The sequence below is a fragment of the Lissotriton vulgaris genome, chromosome 3_1 (assembly GCF_964263255.1).
Source record: "Lissotriton vulgaris chromosome 3_1, aLisVul1.2, whole genome shotgun sequence".
NCBI classification, from domain to species: domain Eukaryota; kingdom Metazoa; phylum Chordata; class Amphibia; order Caudata; family Salamandridae; genus Lissotriton; species Lissotriton vulgaris.
In genome coordinates this window covers 1042221835-1042245619 of record NC_141689.1, presented here as the reverse complement: position 1 = coordinate 1042245619, position 23785 = coordinate 1042221835, and the positions used below count along the sequence as shown (strand labels likewise).

Sequence of the window (23785 nt, the reverse complement as noted above, 5' to 3'; positions counted from 1 at the left end):
CTCCTAATTTCGTGCTCTCTTAAAACTGGTCACCCTAGAGGCGTGTCTAGCCTGGCAGTGTAACACGCCTCCTGCATAGCTAGTTTTCCCACCTGTCCTGTTGCAAGATGGGCCCTGGACATGGGGTAGCATTTCCCCTATTTAGGGAAGCCCAGAGTCGCATATCAAAGACTACAGAGGCCTTTGAAGCTTCCTGCCTTGATAAGCTGATTTACCAACCTTCTTCGGGGAAGGGGGGGGGGGGGGTGATGACACCTCTCTCCAGAGCAGGCATCGTTTGAGTCCTCCTGAGAGCGAGGGATCCCAGCCCTGGGGGTCGGAAACTCATCTGTGGTGGCAGGCTGGACAGGACCAGTTAGCCAAAACAATCGCAGATTGGTAGGTTTCAGGGGGTACCTCTAAGGTACCCTCTGGGTGCATGTATTAAGAAATTCAACACTGGATTCAATGTGGGTTTATTAAAACAAGATGTTTGATACCAAGCACTATAGGTTTCAGTGAAGCCATTATGTAGCTATAAAACTCATTTTGCCCAGTACATACCTTAAGATGGCTTCCCTGTTCACTTGTACTGCAGCTATGTCCTCACATGTAATATAGTGCACACTGCCTTAGGGCTTTAAAGCTTGTTGTAGAGGTGACTTACAAATATTACATGCAGTGTTAGGGGACAAGGCTTGCATTCTCAGAGCAATATGTAGGAAACGCAATGGGGGGATGCAACTTTCTACACGTAGCACAGAGTAAAGAAGTATACGGAGGAAAAGTGGGGCTGAGGTGACAAGGTAGCAAGGAGGCGCAAGGGGTACATATATTATGTAACTGTGCATTAAGGACTTGGTGGAGGCATTTACCCTTTCTCTGCAATAAAAATGATACAAGTCTGCAGGCAAGATAAGCCTGTTCCCTAACTACCTGGAGCTTCCACTGCAGGAGGCCCTCAGCTAAGCTAAGCCGATCAACTTCCCAGAACATTTCCTCTCAACCCTCCAACTTTCAGAGTTCCCCGTCCTACACATCTCTACTATCCACATTTTCCTATGTCTCCCCTCGCTTTCTAACCCATGTCTCCATGAAAATCCAGAATTCCCCTATACAGTCACTCATACATGGCCTCCTCTTACCCAATTTGTAGGACTCTTAAACTTAACACAGCTGCCTATCTGCATACACAATTGACTATGCCCTCTGACTACCCAATAAAGCCCAGTAGATGTACCAGTCCGTTTGCAATTTTCTCAATGTTTTACCCACCTCCGCCCATATCCCAACCAGATTATATAGACTATCAATCACACCTCTGATTGATCCAATGCAGATATCCTTTTGCATGATGTAGGCTTGGACGGTAGATGCCTCAGTACTAGTATGTCATGGAACACTGCAAATCAGGGCAGAAGCGCTCAGACAAGAGCTCCGGGAGAGCATTACTGCTGCATGAATAAAGCATGCTGCGAATCAGGACAGAGACATCACCACAGAGAAAGACCTGGGCTTCTCACGATCAAAAGACCAGGCCAGATGAAGTAGGAACGCCATGGCTGCCTTAGTACTGCACTGCACCCTTGTCCCGACAAGCATTTAAACTTGTGCCAAAAATAAACTGCACCTATAAGGAACATTGCAAACAGTTTGATTAGGAGCAAAAAAATGGCAATTTGGAAGGGCACAATGCAAGTTTGTCATATTAATCAACAGAGAGGGGCGTTCAAACAGTCATGTGCTATTAGGAATGGGCAAACCACTCCTCCCCTGCCCTGTCCACCCCAGCCAAAGAACAAATAAAATGTTAATATTCAGTTATTATAATTTGTTTTTCTTTTGTTACACTGCTTCAAAATAGTGGGGTGACGCTCTTCCGCCTTAGCCTTAAGCGGAGGAGCCGCCACTGCATAACGGTCAGTCAGGCCATGCAGGCCTAAAATATTACAAGCGGTCCGCAGGGCCATACTTAAAGTGCCAGCAAATAACAGATACAAACTGAATGAAACCCAGGAAACAGAGCATCAGGTCAGCAATGTACCCAATAACCAAGCAACTAAGGTTTTTTTTTTTTTCTTTCACCTTCACCTACAGTACCATTCCTAAAACAGAATTCATAGATGGCATCTTTTTGTTTAGTCAAAAAACTGCACAATGAAAGTTTGACACCTCCTGGCTCAAGAAAATGTCACCAATTAAAAAAAAAATTAGACCGAGAAACATAACTTCACAACTAAACAGAGCATGAGCTGCGCCAAAGATTGAATAGCAAATATAGAGACAAATACACCATGGCGATAAAGATTTTTGCTTGATAAAACTATAAAAAAGTTCGAGAGAGGCTAAATCAAGATAAAGATAACTATACTCATACATAGGTAAAGCTGTATATATGCGCTTGCAAAGTACAACCGCCCTCCCCTTCTTAACCACTTATAGTTGGCAAGTGCAGTGAGTGAGCACAATGTATCTAGTAAGATGACTAAATTAAGAAAACATTTTTAAAATATTAGGCAAATAAATGTTTTCTTTTAGGAAATGCAAACATAACAAGCACAGTAATGCAGTTCTGTATTCATCAACACAGTCCCATTTACCACTAAGCATTCGCACAATCCATTTGGTTTTCCAAGTGATTTAGGGTGTAAGCATTCCTGATAGATCTGTCCGCATGTGGGTGTTCCCTACCTATTATTTATTTTTCTTGTCCCCTGTCTGCCTCTCAATTCTTTTTATTTTTATGTCCACTTGACCTTTTTGGGCATTGTCCTAGGGGATAGATGCTCCTTGTTACCATAATATTTCTAGGCCTAGGTGACCCTCATAATGGTGGAAATCTAGTCACATAAAATGGTGGCTAGAAACTGCCATAACCGTCTACCTCATAGCTGCGGGCCATAGGGTTACAGTGGGGGGGTTCCAGAACCTTCTAGTCCACTCCGGACTCCCGTGGCTGGGCTATATAAGGAGAACTGGTGGGCAGCCATTTTGTCCTGCTGTGGGGAGTCCAGTTAGGAGGTTAGGCAACTGAGAAGGGAGATTGGTGCGCAAAGCGGAGGTTTGACTGTCCTTAGGGGTTGCTACCTCTCGCTACTGATGCCATCCCCTATGAGCTGACCTAGCCCTGCCCCCCACTCGTTCATCACCCCTCTTTGTGACTTTGTTTGGGACCTTAACCGAGGTGAGAGGTCATACGATTTGGCAGTCAAAGGGTGTCACATCCCCCAGGAAGGGACTGCAAATCCTGCCATTTCATTCTCACTCTTGTTGTGCGGCCGTCTGGAGGCCTCAGCGTCCCGACTTCTGGCTGTTCTGTCAGGAACCCCCGGAGACTGCCCCATCACTACAGGCTCTAAGGCATCACTGCCATCCCCGGCTTTACCGGCGCATCTGGCACAGGCTTACCTTACTGTCCCAAACCCCTGCAACGTGTGAGGCAAAGTGCTGCTCCCGCAGTCCGCCAACTACGGGTCCGCTGAAGTGCATCTGAAGGGGGCCGGCGTGTGTGGCAAAGTGTCGCTCCCGCAGTCTGCCGACTACGGGTCCGCTGAAGTGCATCTGAAGGGGGCCGGCGTGTGAGGCAAGTGCCGCTTCCGCCGACATCGAGGAAGTCGAAGGTGAGGCCAAGTGAAGTCCCGCCCCAGCGCTGACGGGAGAGTGTGTCCGGGAGCAAGGGGGCGGAATCGAAGGAGGCCAACCCTGAGCGAGATTCCCCGCCTCGAGGGAGGTTCTTTTCACACTCCAACGCGAAGGTGAAGGACGCGCAAGAGAGAGAGGTTGACCAGCGAGGGCGAGTGGTTTCCTCTCAGGAAGGTTAGAGGCTAGGGTCCCTCTTCCCCTGAGCAGAGTGGCAGAAGAGAAGACCTCGGACCGTGGATTCCCAGGGCCTCTGTTAACGCCTCAGGCATCAAAGTAAGCTGGGAGTTGGGGTGACGGATTAGTGTAAGCAGGAGAACTCTGTGGGGCCCATTCTTTGATCGATCTCACTGTGATTCATCGGGAGAGAGCATGTGGAGGCCCTGGGTGCTGGAGACAGCAGAGTTACACTGCGGGTGGAGTCAGAGTCTGACAGGACGAAGGAAGCAGGAGCCATCTCGGCCTGACTGAAACTAATTTGAAATTGGGGCTTGGCAGATTAACCGAGTGGGTCATGTTAACAGGCTTATGCTGAAGTGTTGCCATAATTCCTTGAAAGTATCTGCCTCCTTATTTTGTTAAACTGAATTTAAGATTTGCCCATTTAACGTGAGTGTTTTCACCAACAATTTTCTGCCTGTATGCCTGTATGGATTGCCATTATGAACTTTGTTTAAAAGAATGTGGAATGTACTCACTGTGTAAATGACCTTTTGCTTTGATCTGGAGGCAGCATTCTAGGCTAACAACTGTTTGATTCCTTTTTCAAGATACCATTGCTGCAGATTTATTATTGGAACTTGATCTTTTTCGAAAGGGGTAATGAAATGAATTCCTGTTTATAGCTGATATATTGAGTGCTGAAAGGATTCGCCTATGAAATGTGAACTGGTACTTTAATATATGTTTTACAAATGCAGGCGTTTCAGAAGTAATGACTTATGTGATTTATTGTCTTATATGCAACTGATAAACTAAGTGAAGGAAAGATGAAGCTTTTCTACTTTTTTCATAATTACGGTGTAGTGTCATTTTTGGATGGATGGACACTGAGTTACTGAGAGGGTGAGACGCAAGCTTAATACTTTTGCCTCTAGGTTAGACCTTCCCATTCGGTACCAGGCTACCCTATGTGACTTGGAAACCCCCAGGTCCAACCATTCCTTTTTAGGTCTCTCATTATGGCTCAAATCTATATGCCATTACGGCTAAAATCTATATCCCATTGTGGCTCATATGGCTCAAATCTATTTCCCATTGGAATGGGTCTGTTCCTTAAGCAAACAAAAACCATTAAAGAAGGCGCCCGAGAATTAAATGATATCCATAGCGGCAGAAATAGAGCACAACCAAATAGTGTGTGGCTGGAGTCTGGTATTTAGGGATGTACATGGAAGAGCATTGAGAAAGCAAATAGATTTAGATAAACACATGCCAACTGTTACCTACAAATCTCGTGTAAAACGATTGAATTTTAATTTAAAGGTCTCAGCATAGAACGAATAATTTAAAACTGTCTAAAAACTATTTGTGTAGTGTTGTATCTGTATGAACCGATAGAACCATAAATGCTTAGGCAGTTTAGGTGAGTCATTCTCTGCGGTCATACTGGAGTCATGTGGGATTTAGCTGGCCTATAGGAGACACCACAGGGCTCTTGCAGGAATAAAGAGACTGTCTGTGAGAATATTAAAATATGTAGTTACTATAATACAACATTAAAAATAAGCTCCTAAAATCCTCTTATGAATTCACATGCATCCACTACCCTATAAGAGCAAAACAAATCAATTAGCCACCAGCAGGCACTTGAGCATTCTGCAGGCCCACCTCTCCATTACTTAAGGAGGTAGTAGCGTTTTCCCTCTGGTAAGCCTTTGACAGCATAAAGAGTATCAAACTACAGCAACCGAGCACAGACCTAGGACGAGGTCTCCACATATTCTCATCCGATACCATTCGAAAGGTAGAAACACGTTTTTTTTGTCTATTTTTCTTTAGCTGGTTGGGCTAGCCTTCAGTAAAAACAAAGGGGAGGAGCCCAATCTGTTAACGGAAGAGGCCAAAGGAGTACTGCTTGAGATGGACAGTTTTCTTTACACCCACTCACAGGTGAGAGGTTGCTTGTGCTACTGCAGCACTCAATATATGCCCATAGGAGAGAGAAACTGGTAGTTGGCTAACCACAGAAAATGCACTTTGCAGGCCAGTAACATTAAATAAATAGTCAGCAAAGGGGACATTCTAAACAACTGGTCGACTCCCAACGTTCTACTAAATCATTGTTTATTAGACAGGCCTTGGTGTGATCTTGTCAATACAGGGTGCGACTATTTCTTTGTGTATTTAATGCTCAGAAGTAGTCAGAGAAAGCCAGAATACACACTCTCTGAATCACTACATCAAACATATGCAAACTTTGAAAGGTACTACAAGCTCTGCTTTACTGCCATGCTTAGAGCACAGACCCTCAAAATGTTTTACAAATAAACAAGTTCTGCTGCCTTTCTTTATTTCCAATCAGTCCTTTGAACGGATTTCAAAATATCGGTGCCCTGCGGCTTACATGCAAGTGTGGCTCACTTTAAAAAGAACAAAAAGATAGTCAACTATGTAAGCTATAGCAGAACGCAAAAAACTGTTCCTCACAAACATTTCCTTTTTTAAAAAGGTTGCCAAAGCATTGTACCAGCCATAACCTCTGTACGAAGGTGCTAAACAAAATACACTAAGGAAGAATTTAACAGCCGAAAATCTGCACGTAGAAGTTCATATCATAAATGGGTTTGACTCTGGAAGGTCCATCTCAAAGGCCACAGTATCACACACAATTACCATTTAGCAACAAATGTGCATGAGAAAATGTACATTAAAGAGCTTACAGGGTCTGATCCAGTAACAAGAGTGTCTTTTTGATAAAGACCGTGCTCTAAATGTTACAGGAATACTCGAGTCAACAAAGCCTACTGAAACGTTTAAGCACTTTATATCATTACCCAACAGCTTTTCGCAGAATATGAAGCATACACATCCAAATTCAAATACAGGTCTATAGAGAGATCACAAATTCATGCCTTACCACTTGATAACTCACTACACACTATCAGTGCATACTACAAGCACAGTGTAATCTCAGCAGCTTAAGGCTAGACCTCCATTGCATATTTTGAAGGGTCTAGTTTACCTTTTATCTACAATGCACTACGGGTTCCTTTATGTCAAACCAGTCATCACTCGTTATCAAGATACGCAAGAGCTTAATCAAATTTGAATCCAACAAAACACTTTTTAAAAAAAGTGAGACTCTCCAAAAGCTTACCTCCGATTTGGACGACATGTTATCTTCCATATCGGAGTCAATGGGGTCCACAATATCCTCAAATGGCGGCAAACAAGGTTTTTGCTTTTCCAACAGCTCATTTTCAGTTTTCAATTTCCCAGCCTTAATGATCGATTTATCTTTCTGATGCTTCTTGTCTGAAGAAGAAAGTATCAAAACTGGAGCATTCGAAAAACTGGAGGAAATCTCTGAGATTTTTTTCTTTTTCTTGGCAGCAAGTTCATCAGAGTCCATGTTGGGCCTCTTGCTTGTGGCCTTCTTATCTTGTAGCTGTACAGTTGTTACAGTTAGAATATTGGTATTTTCGGATCGTGGTTGTTTTGACATTGGTTTGGGTTCCTTAAATGCCATTTTAGGAATGATTTTGTCATCTCTGAGTGGTTTATTTTCTTTGGGTTTCTTGGAGAATTCTTTGGAAGATTTGTTGTGTTCCCTGGAAAGTTCTTTGAAGGCACTTTTATGTTCTTTTGTATCTTTCGGTCTGTCTTTATGCTCCTTTGTCAGCTTGTGAGGCTTTGATGAATTATGGTGATGGTTATTGTTGTTGTTGTTACTAGCGCTGGAGAAATTTCGGTTTGGGTCCTGCAAAATAATTACAAACATACATTGAATAATTACCAACCACATCAACATATACATTAATGTAGCTGCTCTACTACAACTGTTAAAAGTGCCAACTGGCAGAATCTAAGGTTAGACATATATTTTCTGATTGTTTTTTCAAGAAATTGTTTTACATTTTTCAGTTCTACTTTACAGCTCAAGCCCCAAAATGGAGAATGAAGTATTCAAATATGACTTTTAAAATTGCTGCTTTTGTGTGTTATTTCTTAGAGTCCAAGATTTTAACAAAGAGTGAACAAGACAACACGAGAACAAGCATGGAAGAGAACAGAAATGGCTCAGGCACCAGGGACGAGGTTTTGTTACCATTCTGTATGTCCTCAACAGCATGCTTCTTACATTTGGGTTGGGTTTGTTCTGTTGCATATGTATGTATAAAACCCAATAAAATCTTTTTTTAAAAGAGAACAGAAAAAGTGGGAAAATGATTTAACATATGTAAGAGAGGACGTAATGAAATGTAAAGAAGAGGCAGGAAGGCGCGGGAAAACATATGTAAAGCACTCCAACATATTTAAACCAAGAAGAAACTAACAAGCAAAATAAAAAATGTTAAAAAAGGAGGAAGGAAGATTTAACATACTTAGCAGAGGAAATAAGGAAATTTAAGGAAAAAGACAGGAAGGAGAGGAAAAACAGATATGTAAAGCATTGCAACGTATACAACTCTAGAAGAAACTAACAACCAATTCAGAGCCAACAAAAACGAAAAGCAGTGTAATAAACAAAAGACTTACTTGAACTTTATGGAAAGGATTTGCAACACTGCCTACTCCCGATTTTTTCAAGCAATCTTTACTTGTCCCTCTCCTCTCTCACCCACTGGCCAACACATCCCAAAAGACCACGATAGTTGCTCCACATTGTTTGGCGTACAGGCCTTTTTATCTCCACCCATGATAGAAGAACCACTGACTACTACCGTTGAGAATGTATTCAGTTAATGGTGTACTTTACCCACTTTGATTGTGTGAATGGGTTCCTTGAGGGAGTCCATATGCTGCATGGATGGTGGTGAACGCAATATTAAAAACAAGCCTTTGCAATGCAATAGGTCTCGCATTTACGAGAGTTTGAGCTTTTGGCAATGCAGCAGCTTACACTCTCGCAAATGCGAGAACTATTACATTGCAAATTACTAGCACCCATGCTGCTCTTTCAAATTCATGGAGGCCGCCCCTTTCTTTAGACAAGCCGCGCCTAAAGAAAGGGGAATGGCAAACATTAAAGTGAAACCGCAGCATGGGGCGCTTTGACCAAAAAAGCTCTGTTTGTCAAGTTAACAAACAGATGTTTTTTTTTTTTTAAAGTAAAAGCATCCATGCCGCGCTTTCACTTTAATAAGCGCTAATAAACAAACAATAAATAAATAAGCGCAGCCGCTATACTTAAAGCGGACCGCTCTGCTAAATAAATAAAGAATCGTGGCCGCTATAGTTAAAGCGGACCTACATTATTAAATAAGATAAAAGCGGGCGGCGTGCTGAGACGTGGTGGGTGGTATGGGGTAAATAATTAAACAAAATAGTGCTCCCAGCCAAGGCAAAGCAGACCGTGTAACAAGACAAGTTAAAGGTCCAGTCGTTATGGAAGGTAATAAATGCAGACTCTCCACCCCGCCCCCTCCCCCCCTCGCTTGTTTTTGCTTGGGGCCGTTGTGTTGTAAGATAACAGGATTTAGTTAGGCCCTGTTCTAGCTCCTGGTGGGGGCCGGCAGCGGAGAGGTCCCCGTGCAGGAGGAGGCGGCGGAGGTGGTGGCGGCGCCGGGCCCGGCGGTCGGATTAGGGCCACGGACAAGAGGCAAGCCTGGGCGCAGAGCACGGACTCATGTCAGGCCTCCGAGGACCCACCCGCCGCCTCGTTGCACCCACAGGATCTGGCGAACCTGGGGTAACTGCAACATGAGGGGCATTACCAGCGAGCTGAGGAAGGTGAGTTTGCGGGAAAGTTGTTTGGTGTTAAAAGCATGGTCGGTTTGCAAAGGAGAGCAGGATAAAGTAATTACGGGGACGTCGGCAGTTAAGGGAGGTGGCCTTTGTAATGAGGGGCAGGGACAGCACCTGAAAGTCAGTGGTGAGGAGTGTGAGGTTTATAGTTAACTTTTCTTTCTTTCCCAAAGTTTTCAACTCGGTTATCACGCATCGCAAGGGGCGATAGATATCTCCCTCCTGTCGCAGTCTAAAGTTTCCTAAATGTTTGCATATGTGCAGAGCTGGGGTGTGGTCCTTGCAAAGAGAAGACTATAGGTACAGAGCCATTAATGTGAGCACTGTTAAATTCATCCATGCTGTGTACCCACAACATTTATGGCATAAGGGAATTCACTACCCTACGATCGAACTCAGCACAGAAAGTACCGACTGAGACCTGGGCTGACACTATTGCTAATTTTTTTACCACCAAAATTAGGCAGATACAGGATTCCTTCCCCCCCCCACCCCCCCCCCTCCGAGACCGAGAGTCGACCTTTCGACCTTGCCGGAAGAGTTAGCCCTTCTGCCCACCTCTGGCCCTGTCCTGGCGAACTTCCCGTCTCTCACGATATCCTCATCATTAACACTTATGAGGAACCTTAAATCCGGTTCGCCACGTGACCCCTGTCCGGCCAAATTTTTAGCTAAAATGGCAGACGTTGTCAACCCCCTAGCCAACCCCATTTTGAACCTCTCCTCGAGTCAGGGAGCCATACCACATTCCTGGAAACAGGCCATGGTTATCCCTCTTCTTAAAAAGCATAGCCTTGCCCCTGAAGTCCCAGCCAATTATAGACCCATCTCGCTCCTTCCAGCACTCACTAAAATCTTGGAGAAACATGTTCACAGCATGCTCTCCAACTTTCTGGAGTCCAATGAGCTTCTTCACACGTCTCAATCGGGTTTTCGACCCAACCTAAGTACTGAGACAGCGCTCCTGGAGGTTTCAGAGATTGTTAAGGAGTCGCTGGATGCCGGAGGCAGGGTGATGTTAGTTATGTTAGACCGGTCGGCGGCTTTTGACACCGTCCCCCATGAGGATCTCCTCATAAGACTACATAACATCGGTCTGAGGGGGACGGTGCTCAGTTGGTTTTGTTCCTTCCTAGCCAACCGTTGACAAACGGTCTGGGCCTCCCCGGGATCTGCCGAAATGTCGCCTCTGGGAGTCGGAGTTCCTCAGGGCTCAGTTCTGGGCCCTACTCTATTTAACATCTTCATGACCCCTCTAGCGGCATTGGTGGAGTCCTACGGGGCGCAGATCGTCTCATATGCTGACGACACCCAGCTTCTCTTCACCTGCCGGAAGAGCGAAGAATTCGATGGGGAAAGGATCCGTGATTGCCTTGGGGCTGTTTTTAACTGGTTCCAACTGAACAGCCTCAAGTGGAACTCGGATAAATTCGAGATACTTTTCTTTGGATGCCCATCGGAACCGGACTGGCATGGCTGGTGGCCTGCCGACATGTTCCCTCCAGCTCATTCTTCTGAGTCGGCCAAGAACTTGGGAATTAAAATTGACAACGGGCTTACGCTCAAATCCCAGGGGCTGACCCTCACAGGAACATGTTTCGGTATCCTCAGGATGCTCCGAAAGTTCTTTCCGCTGCTTTCTGAGGAACATCGGAGAATAACTGTTCAGGCCCTGATTGGATCCAGACTGGATTATGCTAATATCCTGTATCTGGGTCTTCCGGAATACCTCTTACAACGTATGCAGGTGGCCCAGAATGCAGCGGCACGAGCCATTTTTGGCCTGCATCGTCGAGCCAGTGCCTCGAAGTTGCTGCAAACCTTACACTGGCTCCCCATATGGAAGAGGATAATTTTCAAAGCTATGACACTAGCTCACAAAGCCTTACATGCCACGGGTGCCAAATACCTACAAAAGAGGCTGGCTTTCTACCTGCCGACACGATCTTTAAGATCGGAGTCACTGGCACTCGCAGTAGTCCCCCGTATCAAGAAAGCCCGTATTGGAGGACGGTCTTTCAGGCTGTTGGCCCCTCAGTTGTGGAATGCTTTACCGCTGTCTTTGCGGTCCACATCTAACTTGCTCGCTTTTAGGAAGGGTTTAAAGACCTGGCTTTTCACTGGCTAGAACTTTTTAGTTTTTCCTCTGGTTCTGCCTCTCTTTTTATTTCTGTTATGTTTTACATGTCTCCTTTTCTGGGTCTGGAGCACAAAGCGCCGGGACACTCCTTTGGAGTAGCCGTGCACTATAGAAGACCCATAATAACATAACATAACATAATAACATAACATTTCCGCATATCACATTCCATTCTTTTATTTTGATCAGCTATTCTGAACACTGAGCATCAGAGTGAAGTTTGTGACGTAAGTACCATATCTGGCTGAGATATCACATATGAAGTGCTGGAATTGTTACACCAAAACTCTGGGAAACGGTAGAATAGAGAGTTAATATGTCTCCTGTGAATGATTCATATAGTGTAACATGCGATTGACAAACCTGCGGTGCAGCAGAAGCGGGGGTGATTCAGTGGACACGGTCGGGGCTCCAGACCTGTGTGGGTGTGGTCTGCCCCCCGTTCCCTCGTTGTGCTTGCTTTTCAGCCCCCCATGTTGCCTCGTTGTGCCTGCTTTTCTGCCCCACCTTTTCCTTTGTTGCGCTTGCTTTTCTGCCCCCCCTGTTCCCTCGTGCTTGCTTTTCTGCCCCCCCCTGTTCCCTTTTTGTGCTTGCTTTTCTGCCCCCCAGTTCCCTTGTTGTGCTTGCTTTTCTGCCCCACTGTTCCCTCGTTGTGCTTGCTTTTCAGCCCCCGCGTTCCCTTGTTGTGCTTGCTTTTCTGCCCCCACTGTTCCCTCGTTGTGCTTGCTTTTCAGCCCCCCATGTTACCTTGTTGTGCTTGCTTTTCAGCCCCCCATGTTACCTCGTTGTGCTTGCTTTTCCTCGTTGTCCTTGCTTTTCTGCCCCCCCCTGTTCCCTTGTTGTGCTTGCTTTTCTGCCCCACTGTTCCCTCGTTGTGCTTGCTTTTCTGCCCCCCTGTTACCTTGTTGTGCTTGCTTTTCTGCCCCCACTGTTCCCTCGTTGTGCTTGCTTTTCTGCCCCCCCGTTTCCTTGTGCTTGCTTTTCAGCCCCCGTTCCCTCGTTGTGGTTGCTTTTCAGCCCCCCATGTTACCTCGTTGTGCTTGCTTTTCTGCCCTCTGTTCCCTCGTTGTGATAGTTTTTTCTGGCCTCTTTTCCCTGTGTGTGGCTATCTGTGAATGTGTCTCTCTGTGTGTGTGTGTGGCTCTGTGTGTGTGTGGCTCTGTGTGTGTGTGTGTGTGTGTGTATATTTTCTTCTTGCCTCTGCTCCCTGGCTGTGTTCGTGTTTGTTGCCTCTGGTCCCTGGCTGTGCTCGGGTTTGTTGCCTCTGTTCCCTGGCTGTGCGCGTGTTTTCTTCTTGCCTCTGTTCCCTGGCTGTGCTCGTGTTTTCTTCTTGCCTCTGTTCCCTGGCTGTGCTCGTGTTTGTTGCCTCTGTTCCCTGGCCGTGCGCGTGTTTTCTTCTTGCCTCTGTTCCCTGGCTGTGCTCGTGTTTTCTTCTTGCCTCTGTTCCCTGGCTGTGCTCGTGTTTGTTGCCTCTGTTCCCTGGCTGTGCTCTTGTTTTCTTCTTGCCTCTGTTCCCTGGCTGTGCTCATGTTTGTTGCCTCTGTTCCCTGGCTGTGCTCATGTGTGTTGTCTCTGTTCCCTGGCTGTGCGCGCGTTTTCTTCTTGCCTCTGTTCCCTGGCTGAGCTCGTGTTTTCTTCTTGCCTCTGTTCCCTGGCTGAGCTCGTGTTTTCTTCTTGCCTCTGTTCCCTGGCTGTGCTCGTGTTTTCTTCTTGCCTCTGTTCCCTGGCTGTGCTTGCGTTTGTTGCCTCTGTTCCCTGGCTGTGCTCGTGTTTGTTGCCTCTGTTCCCTCGCTGTGCGCGTGTTTTCTTGTTGCCTCTGTTCCCTGGTTGTGCTCGTGTGTGTTGTCTCTGTTCCCTAGCTGTGCTCGTGTTTTTTTCTTGCATCTGTTCCCTTGCTGTGCACGTGTTTGTTGCCTCTGTTCCCTGGCTGTGCTCGTGTTTGTTGCCTCTGTTCCCTGGCTGTGCGCGTGTTTTCTTCTTGCCTCGGTTCCCTGGCTGTGCACGTGTTTGTTGCCTCTGTTCCCTGGCTGTGCGCGTGTTTTCTTCTTGCCTCTGTTCCTTGGCTGTGCTCGTGTTTTCTTCTTGCCTCTGTTCCCTGGCTGTGCTTGTGTTTGTTGCCTCTGTTCCCTGGCTGTGCTCTTGTTTTCTTCTTGCCTCTGTTCCCTGGCTGTGCTCATGTTTGTTGCCTCTGTTCCCTGGCTGTGCTCATGTGTGTTGTCTCTGTTCCCTGGCTGTGCGCGTGTTTTCTTCTTGCCTCTGTTCCCTGGCTGAGCTCGTGTTTTCTTCTTGCCTCTGTTCCCTGGCTGTGCTCGTGTTTTCTTCTTGCCTCTGTTCCCTGGCTGTGCTTGCGTTTGTTGCCTCTGTTCCCTGGCTGTGCTCGTGTTTGTTGCCTCTGTTCCCTCGCTGTGCGCGTGTTTTCTTGTTGCCTCTGTTCCCTGGTTGTGCTCGTGTGTGTTGTCTCTGTTCCCTAGCTGTGCTCGTGTTTTTTTCTTGCATCTGTTCCCTGGCTGTGCACGTGTTTGTTGCCTCTGTTCCCTGGCTGTGCTCGTGTTTGTTGCCTCTGTTCCCTGGCTGTGCGCGTGTTTTCTTCTTGCCTCGGTTCCCTGGCTGTGCACGTGTTTGTTGCCTCTGTTCCCTGGCTGTGCGCGTGTTTTCTTCTTGCCTCTGTTCCCTGGCTGTGCTCGTGTTTTCTTCTTGCCTCTGTTCCCTGGCTGTGCTTGTGTTTGTTGCCTCTGTTCCCTGGCTGTGCTCGTGTTTTCTTCTTGCCTCTGTTCCCTGGCTGTGCTCGTGTTTGTTGCCTCTGTTCCCTGGCTGTGCTCATGTGTGTTGTCTCTGTTCCCTGGCTGTGCGCGTGTTTTCTTCTTGCCTCTGTTCCCTGGCTGTGCTTGTGTTTTCTTCTTGCCTCTGTTCCCTGGCTGTGCTTGTGTTTGTTGCCTCTGTTCCCTGGCTGTGCTCTTGTTTTCTTCTTGCCTCTGTTCCCTGGCTGTGCTCGTGTTTGTTGCCTCTGTTCCCTGGCTGTGCGCGTGTTTTCTTCTTACCTCTGTTCCCTGGCTGTGCTTGTGTTTTCTTCTTGCCTCTGTTCCCTGGCTGTGCTCTTGTGTGTTGTCTCTGTTCCCTAGCTGTGCTCGTGTTTTCTTCTTGCCTCTGTTCCCTGGCTGTGCTCGTGTTTGTTGCCTCTGTTCCCTGGCTGTGCGCGTGTTTTCTTCTTAACTCTGTTCCCTGGCTGTGCTCGTGCGTGTTGTCTGTTCCCTAGCTGTGCTCGTGTTTTCTTTTTGCCTCTGTTCCCTGGCTGTGCACGTGTTTGTTGCCTCTGTTCCCTGGCTGTGCTCGTTTTTCTTCTTGCCTCTGTTCCCTGGCTGTGCTTGTGTTTGTTGCCTCTGTTCCCTGGCTGTGCTCGTGTTTGTTGCCTCTGTTCCCTAGCTGTGCTCGTGTTTTCTTCTTGCCTCTGTTCCCTGGCTGTGCACGTGTTTGTTTCCTCTGTTCCCTAGCTGTGCTCGTGTTTTCTCCTTGCCTCTGTTCTCTGGCTGTGCTTGCGTTTGTTGCCTCAGTTCCCTGGCTGTGCTTGTGTTTGCTGTGCTCGTGTTTGTTGCCTCTGTTCCCTGGCTGTGCTCGATTTTCTTGCCTCTGTTCCCTGCTTGTGCGCGATTTTCTTGCCTCTGTTCCCTGCTTTTGCTTGATTGTTCTTGCTTCTGTTCCCTGCTTTTGCTCGATTTTTCTTGCCTCCGTTACCTGCTTCTGATCGTTTTTTTTTCTTGCCTCTGTTCCCTGCTTGCCATCGTTTTTTTTTCTTGCCTCTGTTCCCTGGGGCGTTACTGGGCAGAGATGGGCGTGTGGCTGACCTAGACTGAGGTGTGGGTGTGTGTGGGTGTGTGGGTGTGGGTTTGTGTGGGTGTGTGTGTGTGTGTGGCTTTCAGTGTGTGGTTTTCTGTGTGTGGCTTTCTGTGTGTGGCTTTCTGTGTGTGGCTTTCTGTGTGTGTGTGGCTCGGTGTCCGCTAATACTCTCTAATGCTCACCTATTGCCATTGTAAATGACAATACCATTTATTTATGTTTTTTTTTTAAACAAAACAGGAAAAAAATGCCATTTGCAATGCCAATAGCTCTAACTTTAACAAAGCTGAGGCCACTGCATTATCAATGCTTGTTTAAATATAACTTCACAAATTAACTATGCCATTGCTTTTCTAAATTCATAATCTAGGGAAAATACAAATACGCATGGGTCCGTCAAACGATGTTGGAGAAGAGGATCATACATAAAGGTTAAAACAATAAATAAAGTCAAACGAAATATTGTATAACATAGGTAGATTTAAATGTCACACGAAGAACGGTCACAAGAGATTCATGAGATTTTATAGGGCTATGCAGTTTCAGTCCCACAAAACTAATGAAAATTAAGCTCCTCAAACAGTGACCTACCTGAAAACTCTACTGATAAACATTCGTCTGGCATGCAAACATTTATGTTTGAGCTTTCATCCTCTTTTGTTCCTTCCTCCTTCTACGTGAACCCTCAGGAAAAGAATTAGCAAAAACTCAAGAAAGGCTGGGGAGCGGTTTTCAAACAATTCGCAGTGAGGACTGGTGGAAGTTGCACAGTGTCACAGCTGTGTTGCAATTCCGGTGACAGCTGCTTCGCAGGCGAGTTCTGCTTACATGAGAAAGCAATTTGGCATAAATGAATGCACCCTGGGATTAGTAAATTGCTCTTTAGTTGAATAGAGTAGTTTCATGATCGCTCTTGAAACAAGCCGCAAACCAGCAAGGAGAAGACACTATAATGAATAGTCCTGAATCAACCAGCAGCAGGCATACTATGAAGCTCTCTACTGATACATTACCAACTTGTGGGAATCAAGTAGGTATTTTCATATTAATCACTGAATCAATTCAACAGATCAAGTGCAATATGTATGTTCCTTAATTTCGAAGCAGCAGGATTGTTAAAAACGTTGTGTTGCCCCCAAACATTTCCCAGACAACAGTAGTCATTTTAATACAAAGCTATCCTCCACTGAGTCAATATCCAACAACGACGAGTCACTGAAATGCCAGTGGTAGCAGAAGTGGCATCATGCACTCCGACAACAGCTTCTTATTTATTAGGGAGACATGAAAATATCGAGGAGAGATACTAGAGAGAGAGTAAACAGGGCGTTTTCAGTACATGTTGCTGCATCCATGAAACCCGATAGAGGGATGGCAATGCCAAGGGTACCTAGAGCAACCCAAATGAAAATTCAATACCAAAGGGGCCTGAACAGAGAAAGAACCTCCAATTGTGAAAGTTTGGTATGGGATCACTATCCTTTCTTGGTGACCGCTATGCTAGGTAAATAGCCTGTAGGGAATTGCTGAGCCGTTTTAGTAGCCAGGTAGCTAGGAGCCTGTTGATAAAGGCACTTCTATACTGTACACAAGGTTTTAAAAGTGTTTTAATCCTACATTGTGAATAACAACGGACTCTAGATATAGGATTATATCTTGTTCACCCAAATATGTCAGTCAGGGTTGCATTTTGGATCCTCTGCAGTCTATCAGTAGGGTTTTTTTAGGAGGACCTGAATAGAGTGCATTACAGTAGTCTGGTCTGAGTTTTATAGCATCTCCGACTACCAATGTTCAATCCTTCATAGATAAGAGTGCCAAACCCAGTTTCAGTCTATTGATACTGCAAAAGAAGGTTTTTGATAACTATATGAATAAGGGAGGTTTCTGTATCAAATAGAAATCTTACGCTTTTAAGTTCATCTGCGGTGGTACATTTTAGCCCAAAGATACCCAGGGTTTCACCAAGACCACAAGAAGGAGGGGTGGCCATCCCTAAATGCCCTAAATAATCAGATATTTTCACTTTTCACGTTGGAGAAAGTTGCAATTGATCCAATTTTGAATGTCGTGTATTAGATAGGACTGACAAACAAAGTTGCTTGCCTAGTATGAACATAATCATATGACTACATAACCCGTCTATAGACTTATGCACATGTTCATACATGATAAACACAAGATGATGGACTGAGTGTTGAAACTTTTCAACCAACTCACCCCAGTCAAAAGATCTGGGTTGAATCCATTGTTCCTTTGCTCACTATTGCACCCCAGTTCAAACCCAGCCTTTTGAAAATCAGGCTCGACTCAGCTCCAGATGTGGGTTCCGTGCTCTCCATGCCACTGGAGTCAAGCTAGCCTGGCTGATGAGGTGTGAGACCTCAAAACCGGTCCCTGGATGCTTGTTTTCGGTCCAGGGAGGACCTGGCCTGGCTGTTCGGACCGGACTGTTCCCATGGGGAGCAGGGTCAGGACTGATTTGCATATGGCTGGGTCCAAACTGGATTGTCACGAGGAGCAAAAAAAAACGATGGTTTTAGGCCTAGATCTCTGCACAGGGGTGAATGTTTGACATTGCTCAACATTCTGTCTATCAATTCTTCTTTTTGCATGTTCATACATGAACATACATATCCTGCCCCCCCTGCAGAGTTTTGTCCAACTGTAGTGGGAATTACTAATTCCCTTCCTGAATAAGCAACACCCAGCACTGAACTACTTCAAAACCATGTATCCCACCTCCAGATGGTCATTAAAATCCCAGCCAAACGGAGTGAGAAAGAAACCATGTGATTTCATCTCCCTAACCTGGAAATAAATTATACTGACTGGCAACACAGTGGGTCAACCAGTTTTATAATTAATAAAAAATCATCACAATTACTAGCAAGGGCTGTCACTCATGGATTTCTGGGAGTTTGTGCTTGACGGAGGGAGATCCTAATTTATAAAGACTGCATTGGCTGCTAGTCAACGCCCTGGTCATATTAGGCCAACTATTGTGTTATGCACAAATGCATCCAACAAAAGGTCACTGCCTGCAATCTTCTAAAAACAAAGCAGAAGGAGAGTGTTATCACCCACCCACTTTGTTTGAAAAGGCTCCCTTGAGCTACTGAGCTGAGAAGCTTATGTTGATGCCCGTGCACCCAGTGTGTGGTACAGAGACCCGAGAAGACTTTGGACAGCATTTCCAGTGCCCCCAAAACGGCTTGTTGCTCTTTACTGATAAAGAAATTAATCCAGAAACACGTGTCTAGAGTCACCAGCAAGGGTGAAAAATTAGATTACTACTGACATGTTATCATGCACTACATTTACCATGATACATCAGGGAAAACCGAGTGCTGGGATGTGAGGTAGTGTGCTCCCACCCTTCTCCTTTTCTAAACAAAACATGCACCAGTTCCTCCAAATGAGCTGCAGCGCTAAAGAAGACTTACACCTCTAAGTTTAAGGGCCTAACTATCAAATGCAATATTTATTTCCTTTAGATTAAATACAATAATAACTCTCACTTTAAAGAATCATGGAACTTTTTTTAGCCCACATGCATATTCTCCAGTATGGAATCATCTTGAGACAATCCAGTTTGTAGGACCATATTATACACAACATTCATTCTTGATGCAGAAATGCCGTGCATACATCCTAATCAGTACTTCTACAAACTACATTCTTCTAAGAGTCCACTACCCTTCCAAGTGTCATGACCATGATTGATTCCTTGCATCAAGGAATAATTAGTGAGACTCATAAAATTCAGCAAGTTTCAAGAAAGACAATTTCCACTTATGAAATTTTCTAAAGCAACAAACAGCCTCTGCCCCCCTACTTCCTTTCCTCCCTTCCCGATAAGCTTCCGAGGACCGCTTCCAAATTAACAGATATGAATCTTGACCAAGTGGCAACATGGATACTTTGCCACCTCTCATTAATGAAATACAGGATCTCGATGAACAGAGGAATGAGTGCAACAGCAATAAAAGCACAGACCTTTATATGGTAGCGAGAAACATCAGTCTTGATTTGAGGGAGTCTGTGCAAGTCTTTTCACTTATCTAGAGACAATTCTGGATAGCATTCAGAAAAGGGTGAATTTTCTGGTTTTTATGTGATAAATAAATGAATAACACATGCCGGGTTAAACAGCACTTTTCAAATAACACAAGGCCATTAAAGGTAAACACTGCTGGCAAAATCTGACTAACACCAGCTCCGTTATATTTTCTTATTTAGAATGAAATAAGCTCAAGGGTAAGGCTTGTAGCAAGCTATTGTTTTTGCATACTGCCCCAATGGGCAATTTTAACACTAGTAAAATGCATCCATCTATCTGAGGGACATTTTAAGAAAGCGTGTACCTTCATTCATTATTTCTACTGCTAACTAACTCACTGTAGTGTCTGCAGTTTTAAGTATAACTGATGCCTCGGCAAAACAGGCAGTTTTCCTGCAACAACAAAAAAAATAGTGCATTTATTTTTTGTTGTCAGACACACCAGACAGAGCACATTGTATGCTTAATATTTTCCCACAAAGTGCATTTCAAACTCATACTGAAATTAGAGGCAATCTGCATTACATTTTCACAAACACAAAGAAAGGAACCTACTGCCTTTAAAGAAAGAACGTCTTAGCTGCCCGACCTTACAGGCCGACGCAAAGCATTCTGGTTTGAAATGTGCTTTGGGATTAGGCAGGTTGAAAAGTGACCTGTTTGCTCACCTGCTGCCTTTCAAACAATGAACACTTTGCATATCGCTAGAGACCTCGACGCAATTTCGCGCTTAAAGCCTTTATGACAATCCGAAAGGCGGCGGTAATAATAATAAAACTTGTCAACCGTCAGAGATTCCAAGATGGCGGCCACTCACCCCGCCTGCTTTCAGCAGCTTCCGCCTGAACTCCTCCGTGGGGTTGTTGAAGGTGAGCTTCTCGCAGCGAAGGTGGTTCACAGGTGGGTGGCCCTCCAGGTGCAGGAAGAGGTCATAGTCAAAGCGGACCTTCTTGGGTTCTTCCTGGGGAGTGAAAACAGCCAAAGTACATGGGAATTCAAATATTAACTCGCTTTAATGTGTGAAAAGACGCAGAACGGCTTATCGGTCAAGTTCTGTGTAGAGATGACTCCTCAAAATAGATATTTGAAGAAATGGGTTTATTGATAGAAGTACGACTGTACAATAAGCCCCCCCTGGAGCAACTGACTGATTACAGAATGTCAGGGAGAGAACACTCTTCTCCTGCTCCATGAGCTCACCACATTCTAAGCTGCAGCCTTAGTGGGTACACATTACCACACATTTCCCGTTTTATAAAAATAAAAGATGAAACCAAAGAAACAATTAAATAGGTACATGCAGAACATTCCATAGAACTTTCCATAAAATGACTAGAGCAAAAGTATTACAACTGTTGAAACAAGTTAAACAGAAATGTAATAAATAAAACATTAGAATTACAACACAATGAATCAATATTCAAAGTTGAAACACAGGGTATCACCTTCTCCATGAACACAAAAAAATAATAATAATTCTCACACTTTTTTTAACACAAAACAAAACAATTCAATGTTTTTGGTCTCATGGGGATACGGTTACTCCTCCTAAGTAGAAATGGTTTGTTTTTAGAACAGTTTTCAACTTTCTTAAAAGCTGGACAATTGAGCGGAACTAAAGCTACACGAGTAATACCCCACCAATTCCCGTCAGAAAGTTTCACAGAATTTTTTCTTATTTCACAAATTTGAGCAGGTTCTTTAAACTTTGAAAAACCTTTCCTAACTTTGACAGGATTCCTGTCCCGAACCCAGTCCCCTATTTTCAATCTACAGGGTTTTGTTGGAAGAGAGATATTCTTGGCAACTCTTTTGAAGAGATGACTCCTCAAAATAGATATTTGAAGAAATGGGTTTATTGATAGAAGTACGACTGTACAATAAGGGGCCCCTGGAGCAACTGACTGTTTACAGAATGTCAGGGAGAGAACACTCTTCTCCTGCTCCATGAGCTCACCACATTCTAATCTGCAGGCCACATTACCACATTCTGTCAAGCAGAATAACTGAAAGATGCGGAGAAAATACTACCATAACCCTGGGACACTCTTTAGATGAAAATTGTAAATGCTTTAATTCTGTAATTTGTTGAGAAAAATGCAGACGGGTTATCCAAATTTCTAAGTTTCACCCCCCCCCCGCCATACTCTTACTACTGACAAAAACTCCCTCAACAAAAAAGGCAACCACTCTTTATATATGTAAAGCAGACAAAATATATACAGGTTGGCCATCTCACTCCAAGACATTACAGACTCTGTATCCAGTCCTGAATTCTTCATCTACTAATCACTGATTTCAGGTGCGTTGGTCTAATTAGCTCAATAGCAGCAAAAAAAGACTACAACTCCCAGGACATCTTAGACTATCCATAACTGGAACAACAAAGACACACAATTAGGAGGGTCCCTGGGGTGTTTATAGACCAAGCACGATTACGTACCCCAAATTACTGACTTGGAAAACAAAAAAATAAAAGTGAGTCTTCAAGAAATATCGAGTTATGTGTTACCGACCACCAGTCTACTCTAAAAACTCACATCTTCAAATCAGTGAAAGATGCATCTCGGGTGTAAAAGTACCCATCTGATATCGTACGGTGCCGCTCTTGTCATCATCTGGGACTTCTTCCGCCAAGGAAGATGTTACTTTATCCCACAGTAAGAAGAGGCGGATGCCCCAGTGTGACTTTAGGTCTTTAATGGTAACTCAATCCCGATACCTGAAAAGCAGTGCATATACAAAAAGGGGAGTGAAAGTAAGCAAATATAGAATTGGAGAGTATAGATCATCAACAATTTATTAAGTGCCTCCAATACTTCCAAAGACTGAAATCAGTGCGGGAACATCGTAGGTTTAAACAAATGTCTACTACATAGTTGAAGAGGTCAACGTGTTTCAGCATTATGCTATGTCCTCCCTCACTATCATACTTACAACAAACCATATCACGTCTGCTCACACACATCGGTCCAAGTTAGTTTTTCGGGGCGATCTGGTAAATAACTCGTGCTAGTCCCTACCTGCCAGTTGGTACTCCGGACTTTCCTCTGGGCCGTCTAGGGGAGGTGTCGGGCGTTGGAAAGAAGCCGGCATTATACTTCCGTGTTCACTCAATCACGTGACGTCCCCACGTCACGTTGTATGCAGAGCCTCACGGGACATGTAGTTTAACCCTCAAAGGTCCAGCTCATTCAGCGTTGTGATGTAAAACTCCTTATTTACACACAGTTACACCGGCTAGTTTGCAGTGTTAAACCATAATTTGATTAGTTTTAAGGAACAGGCACGCAGTTATCACTATACTTATACTAAGTTTTGCCCTCAAGTTGATCCAGCTCATTGAGCGATATAAAATACCGTACTTGCACACAATTCCCGTACTTCCACACAATTACACCAGCTAGTTTGCAGTGACAAACCATATATTAGTTATAAGAAGCAGGCATTTATTATCATCTTAGGAGTTGGGTGCTGCATGCTCTTATCTTTCATTGTGTGATCAGACACTTCGTATTCAGTGAGACCTCTCCATTTATTCTGCCATCTGTTGTACGAGACTACTAGTTTCTGCTTATTCCGTGGTAATGATGTTGGGTCTTGTTGGGTTGGAATTCTAGAAACTCTTTGTTAGTACATGCTTATTTACAATGACTCCGTTCCCTGATAACGAATTAGGAGCGTCAATTCGTCTTCACCTTTCCAAAGACCCATTTCTGACTCTCGGGCCATATCTTCTTATAAACCTTAGTGTTAACAGAGATTCTTTGCAAGTATTTTTCGGGTTTACCTTGTGTAGATTACTAATATGTGAACATTCCGAATAGGAACTCTATTCCCCAAACCTGCGCCTGATACTCAGTTTGACTAGTAATCATCATCATCTAACTCCTAGCTGGTAATTGTTAGTGATTACATATTATCGATGGCTGCACTATCATTAGTGACACAGCGGTCGATAACCTAATACCGGTAGCTTAACGGTCATTGGTGGCACAGGGATCAAGCACCTGGTAATTGTTAGTGATTACATATTATCGATATCTGCACTATCGTTAGGGACACAGCGATCGATTGCCTTATATCGGTCGCTTAATGGTCATTGGTGGCACAGGGATCAAGCACCTGTTATAACAGCATCCAGGGTATCTCGTCATTAAGACCTTCTTTGTCCGTGTTCAGTTTGTATATCCATTTCTGTTCTTTCCTGAAAAGGTATTTGC

At 44.7% G+C, this 23785-nt stretch overlaps 1 protein-coding gene across 1 annotated transcript in view; it reads right to left on the bottom strand.

The window, feature by feature from the left end:
• The window catches only part of MLLT3 (MLLT3 super elongation complex subunit), a 637380-nt gene that overhangs the window by 285313 nt on the left and 328282 nt on the right, over positions 1 to 23785 (bottom strand). The window contains exons 4-5 of the mRNA XM_086961453.1: positions 20380 to 20523; positions 6938 to 7540 (exon numbers count right to left, since the gene is read on the bottom strand). Coding sequence (XP_086817579.1) covers positions 6938 to 7540; positions 20380 to 20523 — 747 coding nt within the window. The remainder of the gene's footprint in view (positions 1 to 6937; positions 7541 to 20379; positions 20524 to 23785) is intronic.